The sequence below is a fragment of the Anomaloglossus baeobatrachus genome, chromosome 8, assembly GCF_048569485.1.
Source record: "Anomaloglossus baeobatrachus isolate aAnoBae1 chromosome 8, aAnoBae1.hap1, whole genome shotgun sequence".
In the NCBI taxonomy this organism is placed as follows: Eukaryota; Metazoa; Chordata; class Amphibia; order Anura; family Aromobatidae; genus Anomaloglossus; species Anomaloglossus baeobatrachus.
Window position 1 is genome coordinate 217,030,007 of NC_134360.1, and position 23,554 is coordinate 217,053,560.

The window sequence follows — 23,554 nt, forward strand, 5'->3', positions numbered from 1 at the left end:
TCCCAACCCAGAATATAACTACCCTAACTGGATGAGTCAGATGACCACTCGGACCTTCGTTTCCCAAGTGGCCATCGAGGGCTTCACGTACCTCCTTAAGAAACCGGGGGAAGGTACAGCGTAAAATAAGGTAAACCAAAAATCATAATCTGCCAGGAGAAACACAAGACAAATGGGCTGTAATTCCAAGCAGAGTCCACTTCAGAAATATCACCAGCGGGAAATGGAGGCTCGGGGAAGCTTTAAATAGTTACACTGGCCGGGTGATAGGGCAGAATGAATTACAGCATAGGAAACACTTGTTGGCAGAAAGGCAATGAATACACAAAGTGTCAGCACAGAGACAAAGAGTGCAGAACCAGGACAGCGTTCAAACTGGACTGTGGCTCAGTGGTCAAATCCGAGGCATGACATTACCCCCCTTCCGCGAGGGGCCACTGAACCCTCCGACATTGCTGATAAAACTGTTTTTACCAGACGATCAGCATGTAAATCTTCCATATTAACCCAGGAGTAGTCCTCCAAACCATAACACTTCCATTTAACAAGATACTGCAACCGGCGTCTGATGCGTCTTGCACCCAATAACCTCATACTCCCGATCCTCCTCTAAATACACCTCAATTATTTCACGAGCATCAGGCATCCTCTCAAACATTTTAAGGAAGAAGGAATGGAAGGCGTTATTTATCCTCCATGCCCCCGGGGGATGGAGTTTGACCGTCACAGGATTAAGGATTTTAATTACCTTATATGGAACAACAAATTTGTGAGGAACTTTCTTAGATGGTACTTTAAGGTGTAGATTTTTTTTAGGATACCCAAACAAATTCTCCCACTCTAAAGACAGGAGCCCTTCTACGTCTGCGGTTCACAGTTCTCTTGGCCGGTCACAAGTTACCACAAGACTTTTTCCACCTCAATCCAAACCTTAATCAAACGTGAAGAAAATCTCTCTTCCTTAGGTACAGAGGACTGCAAACCAGAAAAGTTTCCAAAAACAGGATGAAAACTCCTGCAGCAGAAAAAAGGCAAGGTACCGGAAGCTATAGAGGTGTGATTAGTGAGACCGAACTTCGTAAGAGGAAGAAAATCCACCCAGTCCTCCTAACTAGATAAAAAAAAAAAATCTTAAGTACTATTCTACCTCTTGGTTAATCCTCTGTCTCTCCATAAGTCTCTGGATGGTAATCTGAGGAGACTGAAAGTTTAATACCAAATCTGGAGCAAAAACTACCCTAAAAGCTAGCCAAAAACTGACCCCTCTATTGTAAATAATGCTCTAGCAATCCATGTACAGTAATTTCTCAATATGCAAGATGAATAATGCAGCTACGCTCTAAAGCGGGCTTTACACACTGCGATATCGGTCCCGATATCGCTAGTGTGGGTACCCACCCCCATCTGTTGCGCGACACGGGCAAATCGCTGCCCGTGGCGCACAACATCGCCCGGACCCGTCACACATACTTACCTGCCCGGCGACGTCGCTGTGTCCGGCGAACCGCCTCCTTTCTAAGGGGGTGGTCAGTGCGGCGTCACAGCAACGTCACGGAGCGGCCGCCCAATAGAAGCGGAGGGGCGGAGATGAGCGGGACGTAACATCCCGCCCACCTCCTTCCTTCCGCATTGTGGCCGGGAGGCAGGTAAGGAGAGCTTCCTCGTTCCTGCGGCGTCACACGGAGCGATGTGTGCTGCCGCAGGAACGAGGAACAAACTCATTACTGCTTCAGTAACGATTTTTGAGAATGGACCCCCATGTCACCGATGAGCGATTTTGCACGTTTTTGCAACGATGCAAAATCGCTCATCGGTGTCACACGCAACGGCATCGCTAATGCGGCCGGATATGCGTCACCAAATCCGTGACCCCAACGAGTTCGCATTAGCGATGTCGTAGCGTGTAAAGCCCCCTTTAGCCGATTAAATGGTCCACCAGCAACCACACTACAGTATTACCAGAAGAATTTGGTAGATCAGTGATGAAGTCTATGGACAAGTGTTTCCAGGGCTGAGACGGGACCTCGTTAGGTAGGAAAAACACGCTGGGGAGAAGCTTTAGCCCTGGCACAAACTCTGAATTTACAGACGTATTCTACCTCCTTACAAGCGTTCTGCCAAGGCCCTCAAAATAGCTCTCCAAGTGGTAGAACCCGGGTGACTGGCTAACACGGAATCGTGCGCTTCATTAATAAGATCTGTGTGTAAAGAGGATGGTACAAAAGGTTTGTTCACAGGCAATCCCTCTGGTGCACTATCCTGAGCCTCCTGAATGATCTGTCTGAGATCGGTTCTCAGAACTCCCACCACCTCTTCACCAAGAATCTTAACCAGATTTCTGCTGTTCAACTTCGAACAAAGCTATGTGACAAGAAATCACCCTTCACATTCTTAGATCCAGGGAGATATGTCAAACCGGTCGTGTTTAGACATTTGGTGGCATCAGCATACAGCAGGTCTTTATGGTCGCTAAAGACTGTCACCTTATGTTTAGCCCCCTCTAACCAATGTCTCCACTCCTAAAATGCTTTCTTAACTGCCATAAACTCTTGGTCTCCACTATCATAGTTAGACTCGGGTTGAGAGAACCTCTGAGAAAAAAAATTCCACAAGGATGAAGGTAACCATCTTTCTTTTGTGAGAGAACGGGACCCATCCCCACAGAAGAGAAGTCAACCTCGACCACAAAAGGCTAATCAACCTCGGCTTGACTGAGGACAAAGAAACCTTTGAATGACCCCTCACCAACATATCTGTGTGAATACAAATCTCTTATTCAGAAAGGAATCGAATGTAACCTATTTAACGAAAAAGAGAAAGACTTTCTTGATATCAATTCAAGCTCTCTGGGGTACTTTTATTTTCTACCTAAAGTAAAGAAGGACCTGTTACATCCATCAGGGAGACCTATCATCTCAGGGGTAAAATCACTTACAGCAAATGTCTCACATTACATTGATCTATTCCTCCAGAAATATGTGTTAAAGTTAGATTCACACCTAAGAGACTCTTCCCATCTCATTACTCTGCTCAATGACCTTCCACCCATCAATGACTGTATACTCCTCACCTTGCACATCAGCTCATTATACTCCAATATTGAACATCAGCTTGGTCTAACCAGTGTCCAGTATTTCCTGTCAGATGATCCATATTTACCAGACATACAGAAATTATTCCTACTAAATAGTATGGAATTCATATTAACACACAATATATTTTCCTTTGAGGATGTGGTGTATCGACAATTAAGGGGCTGTGCGATGGGGACGCGATTCGCACCCAGTGCTGCAAATCTATTTATGGGGAGGTTTGAGTTGCTCTTCATTGCACAGTCTCCCCTGCCAACAGGCCATATTTATTTTTACAAAAGGTTTATAGATGACCTGTTCTTCATTTGGAAGGGTAATGTTGACGAGCTATTACTGTTCGTTGAGAATCTCAATAAAAATCCCTGAGGACTTACCTTCACCGCCACCTACTCCGAGGAACAAATACAGGTCCTGGATCTCAATATCCACAACAATCTGGAGGGTAAGTGAACAGTTACCTGGAATATGGAAGTAGTCACTTACCCAGATGGATACACAACATTCCATATGGCCAATACTGGCGTATCCGGAAAAAAAATTGTTCAAACCACTCCGCCTTTAAAAGGGAAGCAGATATTCTGAGAACCAGGTTACTTGAAAAAGGTTATCCGAAAAAACGAATTACACATGCATTTAACAAGACAAAAATTCTTGATCAGAATGATTGCATCACCAAAATGAAAAACAAGCTCATCAATCCGATCAGATGTGATACAAATCCCAACACAAATATCGGATATAGTCTAATCCCCACATTCAACAATTCATATACAAACATAAGAAAACTACCGTATTTTTTGTTTTACAAGACGCATCCCAAATTTGGAGAAAAAAGGGTAGATAAAATAAATATGGGGTCCGTTTTATAATCCGGTAGAGTTTAATTAGGGAGAGGGGACAGCACCGGAGCGGGGGTGGGGGGGTCACAGGAGGCAGGGGCAGTACTGTAGTACTGCAATGCTGCCAGTGGTAAAGAGGGGGGCCCAGATACTCACTGCGGGCTATGCTCTGTGCGGGGCTGATGACGCGGCTATGCTCTGTGTGGGCCTGGTGACGCGGCTCTGCTGTGCGGGGCTGGTGACACGGCCCCTGCTGTGCGGGGATGGTGACGCGGTTCTGGTCTGCTCTGAGCGATATCTGAAGATATCAGCGGTCGGCAGTGAGGGCTTCAAATAATGCCGGCCGTAGTCGGTGTGGGCGCAGATGAGAGCTTGAGCTGAGCGCTCCATCTGACTCTAGGCGCCACTATTTTAAGCACTGACCGTCGACATCTTCAGAATGAGTGCCCAACGCACAGAGCAGATCCGCACAGAGCAGAGTAGCCCCGCACAGAGCAGAGCCATGTCACCAGCCCCATACAGAGCAGAGCACTGACACTGGGCAGCACATTTTTCTCTAGAATCCCTTGATAGTCTTGAGATTTCATTGTACCCTGCACAGATTCAAGACACCCTATGCCAGATGCAGTAAAGCAGCCCCAGAACATAACAGAGCTTCCTCCATGTTTCACAGTAAGAACAGTGTTCTTTTCTTGATATGCTTCATTTTTCTGTCTGTGAACATAGAGCTGATGTGCCTTGCCAAAAAGTTCCATTTTTGTCTCATCTGTCCATAGGACATTCTCCCAGAAGCTTTGTGGCTTGTCAACATGAAGTTTTGCAAATTCCAGTCTGGCGTTTTTATGATTTTTTTCAACAATGGTGTCCTCTTTGGTCGTCTCCCATGAAGTCCAATTTGGCTCAAACAACTATGGATGGTGCGTTCTGACACTGATGTTCCTTGAGCTTGAAGTTCACCGTTAATCTCTTTAGACGGTTTTCTGAGCTCTTTTGTTACCATTCGCATTATCCGTCTCTTTGATTTGTCATCAATTTTCCTCCTGCAGGCACATCCAGGGAGGTTGGCTACAGTCCCATGGATCTTACATTTCTGAATAGTATGTGCAACTGTAGTCACAGGAGCATCAAGCTGCTTGGAGATTGCCTTATAACCTTTATCTTTAACATGCTTGTCTATAAATTTTCTTTCTAATCTCCTGAGACAACTCTTTCCTTCGCTTCCTCTGGTCCATGTTGAGTGTGGTACACACCACGTCACCAAACAGCACAGTGAGTATCTGTAGCCCTATATACAGGCCCACTGACTGATTACAAGATTGTAGACACCTGTGACGCTAATTAGTGGACACACCTTCATGTAACATGCCCCTTTTATCACATTATTTTCAGGGCGCCATCATTTCTGTCCAGGCCTGTGTCATGAGTGAAAGCAGAAAAGCAGCAAAGTCTGACTTTCATGTGTTCATTTTCATAGTTTATTTATTATTTATTACTTTTATCAGATTCAAGTTATTTCTGTGACCATTGTGGGGTTTTCTTTCATTAAACGAGGGGCGAGGGGAACCAACAATTTTCACCACATGTGTGTACTGCACCCTCATATCTCTCTCTCTCTTTTAAAAAAACAGAAGTGTTAATGTCTTATCTCTAGCAATTAACAAAAGGCAAAGAGACTTTAAAGCTGATGAATACTCGGTGACTGCTCGGGGCTTCTTCAGTTCTTCTGGGGATGTGAAAGGTGTTGTATAGACAATTTTTAAGTCTAAAATAAATGTCAAAACTGCTCTTGCAACAATCCGGGATTCCGTCTACGTGGTGACGAGTGTGCGCGCGCGCCTCCGTGTACGCGGTTATGTATGCTGGCCCTTTAAATCTCATGTTAGAGGCCCGTGGATAGCCAATAGCAGCGCCAGATGTTTTTGTGGGCGGAGTCGCCCTCTTATTACTGCTCCCGGCATCCTCTGCGCCTCATGCCCTTCCTACTTTTCGCTAAACACGTTCCTATTGGTCGATATATGGACGTGGCCTCGTTTCCATAGCTACAGCTTTGTTTACCTGGATACATACCCGGAAGGATCTGACAGGTGAGAACCGGGAGCCGGTGAGTGCGGGCGGTGCGCGGCTGTGTACGTCTGTACATTCAGCCGCTGTGACTCCATTCCTGGTGCTCGGTGACAGGGCAGCCGTCAGGGACTTGCGCCATTCTTGTGTCCATGTATTTTCCGTCAGACCTCAGAGCCCCCCGTGTAAGGTGACAGCGGGGACATCTTGTAAAGCTGCAGGCGTTCACATACATGTTGTATTCTACAGAGCATTACACCTGGATGTGGAGCGGCTGCAGGCTGCGTCATGCTGCGGCCAGGCAGTGATCGGGACAGCGGTTATGGGGACCTCCTGGAGCCCCCGCCATCTGTGTGGAGATTGGTGGAGGAGCAGGTGCCCCCGAGCGAGAGAGCCGAGATGAAGAGGATTCTGGGAGAAGCAGCCATTGACCTCAGCTTAGACTTACATGCGGAGGTGAGTGTGTGTGCGCTGGGGAGGACTATCACATACGCTCCCCCCATCCGCTGTCCGCACGCTCCCCCCATCCGCTGTCCGCACGCTCCCCCCCATCCGCTGTCCGCACGCTCCCCCCCATCCGCTGTCCGCACGCTCCCCCCCATCCGCTGTCCGCACGCTCCCCCCCATCCGCTGTCCGCACGCTCCCCCCCATCCGCTGTCCGCACGCTCCCCCATCCGCTGTCCGCACGCTCCCCCCATCCGCTGTCCGCACGCTCCCCCCATCCGCTGTCCGCACGCTCCCCCCATCCGCTGTCCGCACGCTCCCCCCATCCGCTGTCCGCACGCTCCCCCCATCCGCTGTCCGCACGCTCCCCCCATCCGCTGTCCGCACGCTCCCCCCCATCCGCTGTCCGCACGCTCCCCCCCATCCGCTGTCCGCACGCTCCCCCCATCCGCTGTCCGCACGCTCCCCCCATCCGCTGTCCGCACGCTCCCCCCCCCATCCGCTGTCCGCACGCTCCCCCCCCCCCATCCGCTGTCCGCACGCTCCCCCCCCCATCCGCTGTCCGCACGCTCCCCCCCCCATCCGCTGTCCGCACGCTCCCCCCCCATCCGCTGTCCGCACGCTCCCCCCCCATCCGCTGTCCGCACGCTCCCCCCCCCCATCCGCTGTCCGCACGCTCCCCCCCCCATCCGCTGTCCGCACGCTCCCCCCCCCCATCCGCTGTCCGCACGCTCCCCCCCCCCATCCGCTGTCCGCACGCTCCCCCCCCCATCCGCACGCTCCCCCCCATCCGCTGTCCGCAACGCTCCCCCCCCCATCCGCTGTCCGCACGCTCCCCCCCCCCCATCCGCTGTCCGCACGCTCCCCCCCCCCCATCCGCTGTCCGCACGCTCCCCCCCCCATCCGCTGTCCGCACGCTCCCCCCCCCCATCCGCTCTCCGCACTCTCCCCCCGTAGGCCTCTCCGCACTCTCCCCCCGTAGGCTCTCCGCACTCTCCCCCCCGTAGGCTCTCCGCACTCTCCCCCCGTAGGCTCTCCGCACTCTCCCCCCGTAGGCTCTCCGCACTCTTCCCCCGTAGCTCTCCGCACTCTTCCCCCCCGTAGGCTCTCCGCACTCGTTCCCCCCCTAGGCTCTCCGCACTCTTCCCCCCCGTAGGCTCTCCGCACTCTTCCCCCCCGTAGGCTCTCCGCACTCTTCCCCCCGTAGGCTCTCCGCACTCTTCCCCCCGTAGGCTCTCCGCACTCTTCCCCCCGTAGGCTCTCCGCACTCTTCCCCCCCCGTAGGCTCTCCGCACTCTTCCCCCCCGTTAGGCTCTCCGCACTCTTCCCCCCCGTAGGCTCTCCGCACTCTTCCCCCCCGTAGGCTCTCCGCACTCTTCCCCCCCGTAGGCTCTCCGCACTCTTCCCCCCCGTAGGCTCTCCGCACTCTTCCCCCCGTAGGCTCTCCGCACTCTCCCCCCGTAGGCTCTCCGCACTCTTCCCCCCCCCGTAGGCTCTCCGCGCACTCTTCCCCCCCGTAGGCTCTCCGCACTCTTCCCCCCCGTAGGCTCTCCGCACTCTTCCCCCCCGTAGGCTCTCCGCACTCTTCCCCCCCGTAGGCTCTCCGCACTCTTCCCCCCCGTAGGCTCTCCGCACTCTTCCCCCCCGTAGGCTCTCCGCACTCTTCCCCCCGTAGGCTCTCCGCACTCTTCCCCCCGTAGGCTCTCCGCACTCTTCCCCCGTAGGCTCTCCGCACTCACGCTCCTCCCTCCCCCCCCCCCACACGCTCCCTGGCTCTTCTGCACGCTCCCCTGCACGCTCCCCTGCATGTTACACACACACACACTCAGCCCACTCACTCCCCGCACTCTGTACATCTTGAGGGCTGACAGTGAGTTATGGCGACATCTTGCAGAACGTCTTCCTCTTCTCCGCTATCTCACTTGCTGTCTCGTTCGCTGACACTTGTGTTCAATGTAAAAAAATGACTTGGCATAATGCGAAGTTAATGAGAAAATAAGGAATGTGCGAGGTGGGCGCTGCGGATACTGACAAAAGCGCTGACCCCACAGAGACTCCCCTCCACTGACATGTATGGAAATGGACGTGGGGGGATATTACACGGGGCCCGCACCATTCCTCTGTGCTGCTGTGGGTGACATGCGCTTGTCCCAGGACATTGAGGTCTGGAATTAGCTCATATCAGAGGAGACACAACGTTACGGCACTTATGCGTTCACTGGGGTTGTACTCCTGCCCTTCTTTTCTGCGTTCTACCAAGGGCTGCGATCTGCATGATTAAAGGCTGATATCACTGTAATAAGAGCATGACGGCACAAATAGCGCGACTGATGAGTAATGAGTGAGCGACAGCAGCGGATCTTGACTGTCAGGCTCCTGTGTATCTTCATCCAGGAGAAAAGCCGCTCAGTGCACCGACACCTCAGCCCCTATGAATGTTCAGGGTTAAGTCATGTCATTCTGCAAAAAATCCACAACTATTTTCTTGGAAAAATATTTTGAGTTTACCTATAACTGGTCTGAAACCTGACTCCCTGATCCAGTGCAGAGGATATGGGGTCTCCCGGTGCATAAACATATGTCTGCTATGCAGGCTAAGCTCCCATATTAATAATATGATAGCACCATTTATTCCATGGCACTTTACAGGTGAAAAGGGGCAGACGTAGAGAAGTACAATAATCATGAACAATACAGGGCACAAACTGGTATAGGAGGAGAGAGGACCCTGCTCGCGAGGGCTCACAGTCCACAGGAGGAGAGAGGACCCTGCTCGCGAGGGCTCACAGTCCACAGGAGAAGAGAGGACCCTGCTCGCGAGGGCTCACAGTCCACAGGAGAAGAGAGGACCCTGCTCGCGAGGGCTCACAGTCCACAGGAGAAGAGAGGACCCTGCTCGCGAGGGCTCACAGTCCACAGGAGAAGAGAGGACCCTGCTCGCGAGGGCTCACAGTCCACAGGAGAAGAGAGGACCCTGCTCGCGAGGGCTCACAGTCCACAGGAGAAGAGAGGACCCTGCTCGCGAGGGCTCACAGTCCACAGGAGAAGAGAGGACCCTGCTCGCGAGGGCTCACAGTCCACAGGAGAAGAGAGGACCCTGCTCGCGAGGGCTCACAGTCCACAGGAGGAGAGAGGACCCTGCTCGCGAGGGCTCACAGTCCACAGGAGGAGAGAGGACCCTGCTCGCGAGGGCTCACAGTCCACAGGAGGAGAGAGGACCCTGCTCGCGAGGGCTCACAGTCCACAGGAGGAGAGAGGACCCTGCTCGCGAGGGCTCACAGTCCACAGGAGGAGAGAGGACCCTGCTCGCGAGGGCTCACAGTCCACAGGAGGAGAGAGGACCCTGCTTGCGAGGGCTCACAGTCCACTGAAGGAGAGAGGACCCTGCTTGCGAGGGCTCACAGTCCACTGGAGGAGAGAGGACCCTGCTTGCGAGGGCTCACAGTGCACTGGAGGAGAGAGGGCCCTGCTCGCGAGGGCTCACAGTCCACTGGAGGAGAGAGGACCCTGCTCGCGAGGGCTCACAGTCCACTGGAGGAGACCTGCTCGCGAGGGCTCACAGTCCACTGGAGGAGAGAGGACCCTGCTCGCGAGGGCTCGCTCACAGTCTACAGGAGGAGAGAGGACCCTGCTCGCGAGGGCTCGCTCACAGTCTACAGGAGGAGAGAGGACCCTGCTCGCGAGGGCTCGCTCACAGTCTACAGGAGGAGAGAGGACCCTGCTCGCGAGGGCTCGCTCACAGTCTACAGGAGGAGAGAGGACCCTGCTCGCGAGGGCTCGCTCACAGTCTACAGGAGGAGAGAGGACCCTGCTCGCGAGGGCTCGCTCACAGTCTACAGGAGGAGAGAGGACCCTGCTCGCGAGGGCTCGCTCACAGTCTACAGGAGGAGAGAGGACCCTGCTCGCGAGGGCTCGCTCACAGTCTACAGGAGGAGAGAGGACCCTGCTCGCGAGGGCTCGCTCACAGTCTACAGGAGGAGAGAGGACCCTGCTCGCGAGGGCTCGCTCACAGTCTACAGGAGGAGAGAGGACCCTGCTCGCGAGGGCTCGCTCACAGTCTACAGGAGGAGAGAGGACCCTGCTCGCGAGGGCTCGCTCACAGTCTACAGGAGGAGAGAGGACCCTGCTCGCGAGGGCTCGCTCACAGTCTACAGGAGGAGAGAGGACCCTGCTCGCGAGGGCTCGCTCACAGTCTACAGGAGGAGAGAGGACCCTGCTCGCGAGGGCTCGCTCACAGTCTACAGGAGGAGAGAGGACCCTGCTCGCGAGGGCTCGCTCACAGTCTACAGGAGGAGAGAGGACCCTGCTCGCGAGGGCTCGCTCACAGTCTACAGGAGGAGAGAGGACCCTGCTCGCGAGGGCTCGCTCACAGTCTACAGGAGGAGAGAGGTCCCTGCTCGCGAGGGCTCGCTCACAGTCTACAGGAGGAGAGAGGACCCTGCTCGCGAGGGCTCGCTCACAGTCTACAGGAGGAGAGAGGTCCCTGCTCGCGAGGGCTCGCTCACAGTCTACAGGAGGAGAGAGGACCCTGCTCGCGAGGGCTCGCTCACAGTCTACAGGAGGAGAGAGGACCCTGCTCGCGAGGGCTCGCTCACAGTCTACAGGAGGAGAGAGGACCCTGCTCGCGAGGGCTCGCTCACAGTCTACAGGAGGAGAGAGGACCCTGCTCGCGAGGGCTCGCTCACAGTCTACAGGAGGAGAGAGGACCCTGCTCGCGAGGGCTCGCTCACAGTCTACAGGAGGAGAGAGGACCCTGCTCGCGAGGGCTCGCTCACAGTCTACAGGAGGAGAGAGGACCCTGCTCGCGAGGGCTCGCTCACAGTCTACAGGAGGAGAGAGGACCCTGCTCGCGAGGGCTCGCTCACAGTCTACAGGAGGAGAGAGGACCCTGCTCGCGAGGGCTCGCTCACAGTCTACAGGAGGAGAGAGGACCCTGCTCGCGAGGGCTCGCTCACAGTCTACAGGAGGAGAGAGGACCCTGCTCGCGAGGGCTCGCTCACAGTCTACAGGAGGAGAGAGGACCCTGCTCGCGAGGGCTCGCTCACAGTCTACAGGAGGAGAGAGGACCCTGCTCGCGAGGGCTCACTCAGTCTACAGGAGGAGAGAGGACCCTGCTCGCGAGGGCTCACTCAGTCTACAGGAGGAGAGAGGACCCTGCTCGCGAGGGCTCACTCTGTCTACAGGAGGAGAGAGGACCCTGCTCGCGAGGGCTCACTCTGTCTACAGGAGGAGAGAGGACCCTGCTCGCGAGGGCTCACTCAGTCTACAGGAGGAGAGAGGACCCTGCTCGCGAGGGCTCACTCAGTCTACAGGAGGAGAGAGGACCCTGCTCGCGAGGGCTCACTCACAGTCCACAGGAGGTGAGGGTAGACCTGGTCATGCAGTGGTATAGTGGAGTGAGGGTTACTGCAGGTTGTAGGCTTGCTGGAAGAAATGGGTCTTCAGGTTCCTTCTGAAGGTTTCCACGGTAGGCTGATATGTTCGGGCAGAGGGTTCCAGAGTCTGAGGGAGGCACGGGAGAAATCTTGTACGCGAGTGTGGGAAGAGGAGATGAGAGTAGAGAAGGAGATCTTGTGAGGATCGAAGGTTAGTTACGTGCATGTACAGCTGAAACCCTTACTATACATCTGCTCTCTATAAAGACACACCTGCAAGTTTTATCACTCTCTCTCTCACACTTTTTTATCACAATTTTATCATCTAGCGATCACCCCGTCCATGTTTGGGAGTTGTGTGAGTGATTTGCTCCTCTCGCACCTGTGATGTCTCCACCTGTGATGTCTCCATCTATTTGGGGTCTGGTTGCATCCTGGTAGTGCATTCGTTTTTTGGGATGTGGATTGTGCACTTGGAAAGGAGAAGGAAGAGCATGTAAGAATCTTGTGGTCAGACTGGGAGTGGTGGTGAATTAGCGAGGTTAGATAAGGAACAGAGGCCGGTGAAGATGAGGTCCAGTGTGTGGCCATCTTTTGTGAGGACCATTGAGCAAGGCCAAAGGAAGAAGAGAGGATTAGAAGCTTAAGAGACAGCTGAGTGGGAAGTGTCAATGTTGAGGTCACCTATGATAGTGGGGATGTCAGTGGAAAGGAAATGAAGTAGCTAGGTGGTGAAGTGGCCAAGACAGGTGGTGGCCGGCATAGGGGGGCGGTAATTGACAGCCAGTTGGAGGGGGAGTAGATGCGGACAGAGTGCACCCCAAAAGAAGGGAGAGTAATAGAGGGTGGCAGTGGAATTTGGCTGAAAGAGCAGTTATCTGAGAGGAGAAAACCAACTCCTCCTCCAAGCTTGTTACTGGGGCGGGGGGGTGAGAAAGATGGAAACCACCATAAGAAAGTGCAGCTGGAGGCACTGAGTCGGACGGGGTGAGCCAGGTTTTCGGTGAAGTTGAGGAAGTAGAGTATAATAGTAATGAACAGGGCGAGCGTTCCATATAGCTCCAGTTAGAGGGACTGTAGGAGCAGGGGCTGGGGGATTCGTAGAGGGGTAGAAAGGTTACGGAAAATAGTGTTAGATCGTAGATGGGAGGTAGAAGTGACTGTGGGGATGTGGCGAGGGGGTCAGGATTTGGAGTTCACTATTAGGTGTATGTATTGTAGGGGTTTGTAGGAAGTGAAGTATTATATTGGTGATAGTGGAAAGAAAAAGAAACATTATTTTCAGTTTACGTCTGGTCATTATAGTTCACTTATACGGAGCACTTCTGGTTTTATTCCCCGCAATGTGCGGACTCTGCTGGGAGCGGCGTCGTGGGCGGACTCTGCTGGGAGCGGCGCCGTGGGCGGACTCTGCAGGGAGCACTGCTGCACGGAGTAGAGCCTGAGGTCTGCATTGAGGAGGGAGAGTCCTCAAGTGGTGGCAGAAGCTGATCTGATTGGGCATGCCTGTGTGCTAGTACTTGTCTGCTGGTGCCTGTTTTTTCACTCTCCTGTCTGAAATCTTGCGGGGAGCACTTGGTAGTGGCCGGTTTATGGTGAAATTGTTCTTTCTGCTTCCATATTATGGCCCCAGCAGTGCTCACTAGAACCTTCTGTAGTTTAGAAATTCTTCTGTAACCAATGCAATCGGAATGTTTTCCAACAATAAGGTTGTGGATCTCTTGAGACAGCTCCCTGATTTTACACATTATGAGATGTTTCTTGTGTGGCACTGTGGTAATGAGACTCCTTTTTCTTGGCCATCAGTTGAACCAGTTGATATTATTTGTCACTAAGCGGCAGGATTACTTTCTAATTACTGATAATTTCAGCTGGTGTCAGGACTTTCCAGGGATTTTTGCTCCTCTCTTTCTTCATAGGTTCAATACTTTTTCTTTGCGTCATTTCTCAATATTACACATAACTTGACTTTTGATGATTTTAATGATGGGCGAATAGTAACTATACGTGTTCAGATTTTCATGTGTGGCTTGGATGGGTTGTTACTGACATCTGGTGAGAAATTCATCTTGTTAGCACTTTAGAAATCTATTTCCATGGACAATTGTTAAGATGTTCAGTATTCCCCCCGCTATCAGTATGGGAGCCTAGCCTGTATGGCAGATCATGTAACATGTCCTGAGTATCTCCTACCCCCCGCTGTGTGTATGGGAGCCTAGCCTGTATAGCAGATCATGTAGCATATCTTGGGTATCTCCTATGTGGTTCCATTCCTAGGACCCTCATCGTTAACCCCTCATGTGCCCCTGTGTAAATCTTAGGTGCCTGTTTTGTGTCTGTGTAGGTTGCGGTTCTGCTGGAGCTGTGCCGAGACGTCCAGTCCACCTGCCCATCCTCCGGTCGCTGCACCGTCCTGGCCGACCCCCCTGTGATAAAGGACATGGTGACTCAGGAGATCCGGATGCTGCTCCTGAGTGTGAGGATGAGGGCTCGGCACCAGGGAATGTGAGTACCGGAGTCACCCGATCAGTGGGGGTTCAGCACATGCTTTCCACGGACTCCATGCAATTTTGCATCCCCTTAGATTGTGTAAAGGGGTCCTGTTCCCACCCATCTTATATCACACATAAGGGCCACACTGCAATCCACCTGTCCAGGTAAAGCACAGGCATTGGGAAGATCCAGGAATATCGTCCTTCCTCCATGGTCTCCACATCCCCTCCTCCACTATCACCACACATGTAACACCGCATCCTCTCCAGCCATGCCCGCTGCGTATGAGACCCCCACATCCAATAAAGGGGTCTGATGATTGCCTTATCACAGCAACTTGCCAAGGTGCAGGTACGAGGCCTGCCGCACACTGAGCTCAGCTTCATCCCCAAACAGACCAGAAACCTGCAGGGTTTATTACTCAAATGTCCTGGACATTAATGCTGGCAGGTCACATTATTCCTTGCCTGTCCCTGACATTAGTGCTGGCAGGCTACGTCATTCCACGCCTGTCCTGGACATTAGTGCTAGTAGGCTACGTTCTTCCTCGCCACTCGTCTCAGTGTCTGCTGCGCTCAGTAGAGATGATCTGTGGTCGTTGTCTACGCCCCTCACCCACATCTCTGGTGATTGCGGCCCCCCACCTGCGCCCCCGTTACATACTCGCCCGCTCTCACAGATGTCGCTCTGGTAACTCCTCGCTTTGTGGATCCATTTATTGCTGGGAAAGTCGTGCTCCCAGAATAATGGCGTCAATGATGAAAACTTCCTGACAGTAAATGGCGTCAGAACAAGGCAGCAAAAGCCGTAAATACCAGAGCCCATTGTGCTCCACGAATGTTATAGGGGAAACAATAGGACCCCTGCTCCCCTTCCCCCTGCCCCCCCCCCCCCGCCCCCGGAAATGTGCCCCCCCCCCCCCAGAAGTGAGGAGCGGACCCCCTGAGAGATGTGACCCCCCCCCCCCCTTCCCCTTTTCCCAGAAGTGAGGAGTGGCCCCTCTGAGAGATGTGGCCCCCCCAGAAGTGAGGAGCGGAACCTCCTGATGTGACCCACCCCCCTCCCCACCAGAAGTGAGGAGTGGAACCTCCTGATATGTGACCCTCCCCGCAGAGGTGAGGGGTGCACCTCCCTGAGACTGAAAGATGTGGCCCCCCAGAAGTGAGGAGCGGACCCTCTTGAGAGATGTGACCCCCCCCCCCTCCTCCCCAGAAGTGAGAAGCGGAACCTCCTGAGAGATTGAGAGATGTGGCTCCCCAAGGAGTGAGGAGCGTACCCTCCTGAGAAATGTGACCCCCCCCTCCCCCCATCAGAAGTGAGGAGCGGACCCTTCTGAGAGTTGTGGCCCCCCCCCCCGAAGTGAGGAGCGGACCCTCCTGAGAGCTATGACCCCACAGAAGTGAGGAGCCGAACCCCCTGAGAGATGTGACCCCCCCCCCATCCCCCCAGAACTGAGAAGCGGACCCTCCTGAGAGATGTAACCCCCCCCCCCCCTTCCCCAGAAGTGAGGAGCGGACCCTCCTGAGAGATGTGGTCCCCCATAAGTGAGAAGCGGAACCTCCTGAGAGATGTGCCCCCCCCCCCCCCCCCCAAGGAGTGAGGAGCGCACCCTCCTGAGAATGTTACCCCACCCATTCCCCAGAAGTGAGGAGCGGACGCTCCTGAGAGATGTGACCCACCCCCCCTCCAGAAATGAGGAGTGGTCCATCCCCCCCCCCCCCCCCCCGAGACTGAGATGTGGCCCCCCCAGAAGGGAGGAGAGACACCCCCCCCCCCCCCTCACCGAGAGATGATGCCCCCAGGAGTAAGAAGTGGAATGGACCCTCCTGACAATTGAAAACCAAAGAACAAAAGGACTAAGCGTGCATAGAAAAGTCATCACAATAAATCCAAATCACAACCTTAATTGATGCAAATAAAAAACATTTTTATTGTAAGATATATATAAAAACAGGTTGGATTTCCATAATGTATAAATATATTACAGTATACAGTGTTTTAAAGAACACAGGGAACGTGAGGACAGAAAGATGTAGCACATTCACCCAAACATGTAAGGCACAACAGGCTGAAGATGAAGTAGCCCATGGAGCTAAAATAGATCATATATCAAAGTGACATGCCATGGGGATAGCAGGGTAAGCCAGTTTGGCCGGATAGATGGAGGTTCAGAAGTGAAATACACACAGTCTCCAGATCTAAGTGGCAGAAATCTCCTTGTACCATATCCTATATAAATGGCTAAATCAGTATATGCCAACAAAGAATTTAACCGGAGCATTTCAAAGCTAGTACATATTCAGCCAATTGCTGCTTACCCATATGTCAGACTATGCCAGTGAGATCACACAGCGTGTGCCCCTACGCGTCTCGCCTCAAGCTTCATAAGGGGGGAGTGAACAAGAGAGAATGCCTCCTGAGAAATGTGCCCCTCCCTCCCCCCAGAAGTGAGGAGCGGACTCTCCTGAGAGATGTGGCCCCCAGAAGTGAGGAGCGGACCCTACTGAGAGCTATGACCCCCACCCCCCCCCCCCCCCCCCCCCCCCCAGAAGTGAAGAGCGGACCCTCCTGAGTGATGTGACCCCCCCACACACACACACACCCAGAACTATGGAGTGGATTCCCCCTGAAACCAAAAGATGTGGCCCCCAGAAGTGAGATGCAGACCCTCCTGAGAGATGTGACCCCCCCCCCCCCCCAGAAGTAGGGCGCGGACCCACTGAGAGATATGTAGGGAAGAGAGAAGAATGGACAAGGTGCAGCACGTTCCCAGGTGACTGTGCGCTATATTCTTCCCGCATGTCTCCCATACACACTCCGGCTGCAGGCGTTCCGCGTCTCTCATACACACCCCAGCTGCAGGCGTTCCATGCGTCTCTCGTATACACCCCGGCTGCAGGCGTTCCATGCGTCTCTCACATACACCCCGGCTGCAGGCGTCCCGCGCGTCTCTCATGCGCCCCGGCTGCAGGCGTCCCGCGCGTCTCTCATGCGCCCCGGCTGCAGGCGTCCCGTGCGTCTCTCATGCACCCCCCCCCGGGGCAGGCGTCTCTCATGCACCCCGGAGCAGGTGGGGCACCCTACGGTTATGTAGCCACAGTAATATCTGGTTGGTGCAGTAAGGGATTTCCACATTGGAAGTACTCACATACAACACTTTCCACCCCAGGCCTGAAGGGGGAGCTCTGCTTAACTGACGTGAGGCGTACTAGTTGATGTCAGTTAGTCTCCTAGAAATTCAAATGCTGGGGGCAGAGAGAGGCAGTTGTAACCGGTCGGGTCCAGTGCAGGACTGACAGAGGAAGCAACCCGAAAACGGTGCTGTGTTGGGCCAGTACCAGGGGAAAAAGCCTAGCAGTGTGAGGGTTGGAGGTGAGGCGAGACAGAGAAGGGGTGAAGCGACCAGTTTGGTTCACCCCAGAAGAAGCAACCCGGACACCGGCGTCCGGGTCTGCACGGGTTCAGGCAGGCCCAGCAGAAAGGTCCGGCAGGCAAGGGGGACTTCAGTCTCCCAGCACAGAAACACTTGTAGCACCGCCATCAACAGAGCCAGGGACCCGCAGCAGAGTTAGTGGTGTCCAGTAGAACGGTTCATTACACCTGCTATACAAGTGAGAGACACAGGAGAGTTCAGGGCCAGGCTTGAAACAGCCCAGGACATAAACAGACACAGCAATAAGGAGGCCTCATAACTCACAGATGTGGAAATCCCAACTGCCACCTGACCACCCGGACTGTACCCTGGAGATAACCCTGCTAACATCAGTAAAGGTACAGAAAGAAAGACTGTGTGTGTGTGTGTGTGTGTGTGTGTGTGTGTGTGTGTGTCAGTTATTACTATCCAAGGTCCTGCTCTCACTACAGACAGTATTTGCCTGAACATGGGGAGCCACATATCACTGACCTTGAAGAGACCAATATCAAGACTTGTGTGGTAAGCGGTCTCCCTGTGTGTGAAATTCCTGTCTTTTCCAAAGGGCCCTGGGTCCCCGCTCCACCTGTGGGGAGCAATAATACCTCAGCTGCGCCATCACCACCTGCCCCGGGAAACACGCAGCGCAGCGGCAGCCCACATAGCCGCAAAACCACAGGTGGAATCACAGACTTTATTCCACTGTAAATATAATCATCATCCCCTTTCTTTTAAGACACCGCCAGGGTCACAGAGTCGGACCCCTTCACCGCTGACATCCCCGGACTAGTCCGGGCCGGTTCCGAGTAGCCCCGACCCTGGAGTTGGGCGTGTCACAGGCGTCCTGCACGTCTCTCATACACAACCGCTGCCGGCGTCCCGCATGTCTCTCATACACACCTGGTGCAGGCGTCCCTCACGTTTTATATATATTTGGACTTGTATACTCTGGATTTCTGTGTATTCCGGTGTTGCATGGTGTTATCTATCAGCCGTGAGCTGCAGAGGAAGGAGAAAGATAAGATCATTATAAGTGGTGGATAATCTGTTAAGAAAGCGTCTTATGTGTAAGAGATCAGCTGACACCAATCTACTCTGATTCCCCGTTATCCACTTTACTAGTAACCAACCAAGGTGGAGGTTATACATCGTGTGCGAATCCTTGGAGATATAACACGTAAGAATGCGTGTCCTATCCATATCACAGGTCCACACCGACATACAGCGCCGTACAACACTGCTAGACGAGGAGAAAATGCTGCACAGTGACTGCACAAACGAGAAGTGGAAATCCCCTTCCGTATTCAGCGACTGCCCATCTCCTCCATCCTCCGTATTCGGCGACTGCCCGTCTCCTCCATCCTCAGTATTCGGGGACCGCCCGTCAGCTCCATCACTTTAGCGGGCTTTACACGCTACGATTTTGCTACAGCGATCTCGTTGGGGTCACGGAATTTGTGACGCACATCCGGCCGCTGTAGCGATCTCATAGTGTGTGACTCCAAGGAGCGATTTTGGATCGTTGCAAAAACGTCCAAAATCGCTCCTCGTTGACATGGGGATCCGCTCCCAATTATCGATACTATTGCTTTGCCGTTGTTGTTCCTCGTTCCTGCGGCAGTGCACATCGCTGTGTGTGACCCCGTAGGAACGAGGAACATCTCCTTATCTGCCGTTTGTCATAATGCGGAAGGAAGGAGATGGGCGGGATGTTCGTCCCACTCATCTCCGCCCCTCCACTTTCATTGGGCAGCAGCCGCTTAGTGACGTCGCTGTGACGCCGAACGGACCGCCCCTTAGAAAGGAGACGGTACGCCGGTCACAGCGACGTCGCTATGCAGGTAAGTATGCGTGACGCGGGTGTGCGATTTTGTGCGTGACGGGCAGCGATATGTCCGTTTCGCACAAACGATGGGGGCGGGTCGCATGCTAGCAATATCGGTACTGATATCGTAGCATGTAAAGCCACCCTTAGTCTCGTCACAGGTTATGTAGGATTTCGGCAGGAGGTTGATCCAAACATCTTGGAGACATGACCACAGATCTTCTGTATGCGGTTGTGCATATCCTTCTGTCTTGATCCCAGACAGATGGGATCTTTCACCTCTTCTCCTTTTTGTGCTGTAATATGAATGTTGAGCAGAGTAGATGGTGATGTATAGGGGTGTGTATCTATAGGCAGGGGATATAGACTGTGTGTGTCCCTAATGTTACGTTTACCCTGTTCATCACTTGTCGTCTGTTTTATCTCAATCTTATGATCACATTTGTTTCTTTGTCACAGAGATGAGGACCTGGCTCTCTGTAAATACAGCCCCAGGGTGTTGTCCTTTGTGATGGGATCAGGGCCCTCGGAGAGCAGAGTGAGGTCCCGGGGCGAGGAGCTGAGCCGGCCTCCATCAGGGAGCAGAGCGAGGTCCAGGGGTGAGGAGCTGAGTTGGCCTCCATCAAGGAGTAGAGCGAGGTCCAGGGGCGAGGAGCTGAGCCGACCTTCATCAGGGTGCAGAGCCATGACTGAGCGGTGAGTATGCAGGACCTCTGCTGGACATTATGGGGGACATGATGGATCTGGGATGGAGATACCGATGCACCCGGGATCCGGTGACGAGTGGCTGCTCCACATTCTGCAAGGTTCACACTCTTGCATTCTCCCATCACAGATCCGGCTCCGCACTGTCCACTGGCTCCAGTATAGAGGACGACCTGGAGGAACTCCGGGGCAAGCTGCAAATGTCACACATTGATGAAGTCACCCTCCATCTACAGTGAGTACTACCACCCTCAGCATCAGCACTGAGCTGACAGTTGTAATAGTAACACATGGACGGTTCTCATGGTTCTGTTTCCATGCCTGAATATCAATGGTAATAATGATCTTGATGTATATGGCTGATACCAAGCATATATCCTGCTAATATACACTGCTCAAAAAATTTAAAGGGAACACAACCAACTGAATATAACTCCAAGTTAATCAAACTTCTGTGAAATCAAACTGTCTACTTAGGAAGCAACACTGATTGACAGTCCATGTCACAAGCTGTTATGTAAATGGAATAGACATCAGATGGAAATTATTGGCAATTATCAAGACTCTCAATAAAGGAGTGTTTCTGCAGGTGGGGACCACAGACCACATCTCCGTACCAATGCTTTCTGGCTGATGCTTTGGTCACTTTTGAATGTTGATTGTACTCTCACACTCGTGGTAGCATGACACGGACTCTAGAACCCACACAAGTGGCACAGGTAGCGCAGCTCATCCAGGATGGCACATCAATGTGAGCTGCGGCAAGGAGGTTTGCTGTGTCTGTCAGCGTAGTGTCCAGAGGATGGTGGCGCTACCAGGAGACAGGCCAGTACACCAGGAGATGTGCAGGGGGCCGTAGGAGGGCAACAACTCAGCAGCAGGACTGCTACCTTCACCTTTGTGCAAGGAGGAGCACTGCCAGAGCCCTGCAAAATGACCTCCAGCAGTCTACAAATGTGCATGTGCCTGCACAAACTATTAGAAACAGACTCCATAAGGATGGCATGAGGGCCTGACGTCCACAGATAGGGGTTGTGCTCACTGCCAATCACCGTGCAGGACGATTGGCATTTGCTACAGAACACCAGGATTGGCAAATTCGCCACTGGCGACATGTGCTCTTCACAGATGAAAGCAGGTTCACACTGAGCACACGTGACAGAGTCTGGAGACGCCGTGGAGAGCAATCTGCTGCCTGCAATATCCTTCAGCATAACCGTTTTGGCAGTGGGTTAGTAATGGTGTGGGCTCGCATTTCTTTGGAGGGCCGCACAGCCCTCCATGTGCTAGCCAGAGGTAGCTTGACTGCCATTAGGTATCAAAATGAGATCCTCAGACCCCTCTGTGTGAGACCATATGCTATTGCGGTTGGCCCTGGGTTCCTTGTAATGCAGGACAATGGCAGAACTCTTGTGGTTGTAGTGTGGCAGCAGTTCCTGTAAGATGAAGGCATTGATCCTATGGACTGGCCGGCCAGTTTCCCAGAGCTGAATCCGATTGAGCACATCTGGGACATCATGTCTCACTCCATCCACCAACGTCGCGTTGCAGCACAGACTGTCCAGGAGTTGGCGGATGCTTTAGTCCAGGTCTTGGAGGAGATCTCTTAGGAGACCATCCACAACCTCATCAGGAGCATGCCCAGGCGTTGTGGGTAGGTCCTACAGGCACGTGGAGTCCACACACAATGCTGAGCATCATTTTGACTTGTTTCCACTTTCATTTTGTCTGTGTCTTCAAATCCAGGCCTCCATAGGTTAAACTATTTGATTTCCATTGATGACTTTTGTGTGATTTTGTTGTCAGCACATTCAACTTTGTGCAGAACAAAGTATTCATTGAGAATATTTCATTCATTCAGATTTAGGATGTGTTATTTGAGTGTTTCCCTTGATTTTTTGAGCAGTGTGTGTGTGTGTGTGTGTGTGTGTGTGTGTGTGTGTGTGTGTGTGTGTGTGTATACAGTACTGACCAAAAGTTTGGACACCCCTTCTCATTGTGAGTGTTTTTTTCTTAATTTTCATGACTCTGAAAATTGTGGATTCACATTGAAGGCATCAAAACTATGAATTAACACATGTGGAATTAAATACTTAACAAAAAAGTGTAAAACAACTGAAAATACAGTATATCTTATATTCTAGGTTCTTCAAAGTAGCCACGTTTTGCTTTGATTACTGATTTTGCTCACTCTTGGCATTCTCTTGATGAGCTTCAAGAGGTAATCACCAGAAATGGTTTTCACTTCACAGGTGTGCCCTGTCAGGATTAATAAGTGGGATTTCTTGCCTTATAAATGGGGTTGGGACCATCAGTTGTGTTGTGCAGAAGTTTGGTGAATACATAGCTGATAGTCCTACTGAATAGACTGTTACCTGCTTTTTTTTCTTACCATAATACAGATTCTACGTAAAGAAAAACGAGTGGCCATCATTACTTTAAGAAATGAAGGTCAGTCAGTCCGAAAAGTTGGGATAACTTTGAAAGTGTCCCCAAGTGCAGTGGCAAAAACCATCAAACGCTACAAAGAAACTGGCTCACATGAGGACCGCTCCAGTAAAGGAAGACCAAGAGTCACCTATGCTGTGGAGGATAAGTTTATCCGAGTCACCAGCCTCAGAAATCGCAGGTTAACAGCAGCTCAGATTAGAGACCAGGTCAATGCCACACAGCGTTCTAGCAGCAGACACCTCTATAAAACAACTGTTAAGAGGAGACTTTGTGCAGCAGGCCTTCATGGTAAAATAGCTGGGTTAACAGCAGCTCAGATTAGAAACTGTGTGATTGTGGGGGTGTCACTCGCTCTGCTTCAGCGAGGTAGCACCAGAAAACACAATTCATTGAAAATTAAAGCCGTTTAGAAACTCACAACACATGGTATGACAGACAGATTTCCTGCGGGGCGCCCACATAGATTTCGCTAACCCCGGACAGTATTCAGACACGGGTTTATAGTGCATTTTACCTTCAGAGGTATCTTTCATGGGGGTCGCATCCCTCCATACATGGACCTGGATCAGATGAAGCGGCCCCTTTCTTTCTTCAGAGGCGCTTCAATACCTCTATCCACTGTTGGCACCCTCTACACACTGACTCTGGTCAGTGCACACAGAGGCTCCTTCTCACAGACTGCCATGTGCCAAACAAACAGTCTCATTAAGACTAGTGCTGAGTGGACCCAGACTATAAAAGTCCTGATCCGCGCGGTTTCAAAGATCCGGCTGTAGGATCCGACAGTGGGGAAATTAAAGAGAAAATAAAGAATACAAGAATTAAGCGAGAGTTTCATACTTACGGAGACTGTGTC

At 52.6% G+C, this 23,554-nt stretch overlaps 1 protein-coding gene across 3 annotated transcripts in view; it reads left to right on the forward strand.

Moving 5' to 3' along the window:
• The first annotated feature begins 5,985 nt into the window (after positions 1 to 5,985).
• The window catches only part of CCDC24 (coiled-coil domain containing 24), a 38,092-nt gene continuing 20,523 nt past the window's right edge, over positions 5,986 to 23,554 (forward strand). For 2 of the 3 annotated variants that reach the window (XM_075320193.1, XM_075320194.1), the window contains exons 1-5: positions 5,986 to 6,015; positions 6,242 to 6,448; positions 14,157 to 14,317; positions 20,002 to 20,238; positions 20,378 to 20,482. In XM_075320193.1, coding sequence (XP_075176308.1) covers positions 6,281 to 6,448; positions 14,157 to 14,317; positions 20,002 to 20,238; positions 20,378 to 20,482 — 671 coding nt within the window. In that variant the 5' untranslated portion in view covers positions 5,986 to 6,015; positions 6,242 to 6,280. The remainder of the gene's footprint in view (positions 6,016 to 6,241; positions 6,449 to 14,156; positions 14,318 to 20,001; positions 20,239 to 20,377; positions 20,483 to 23,554) is intronic. The other variant, XM_075320195.1, reaches the window with a different exon arrangement.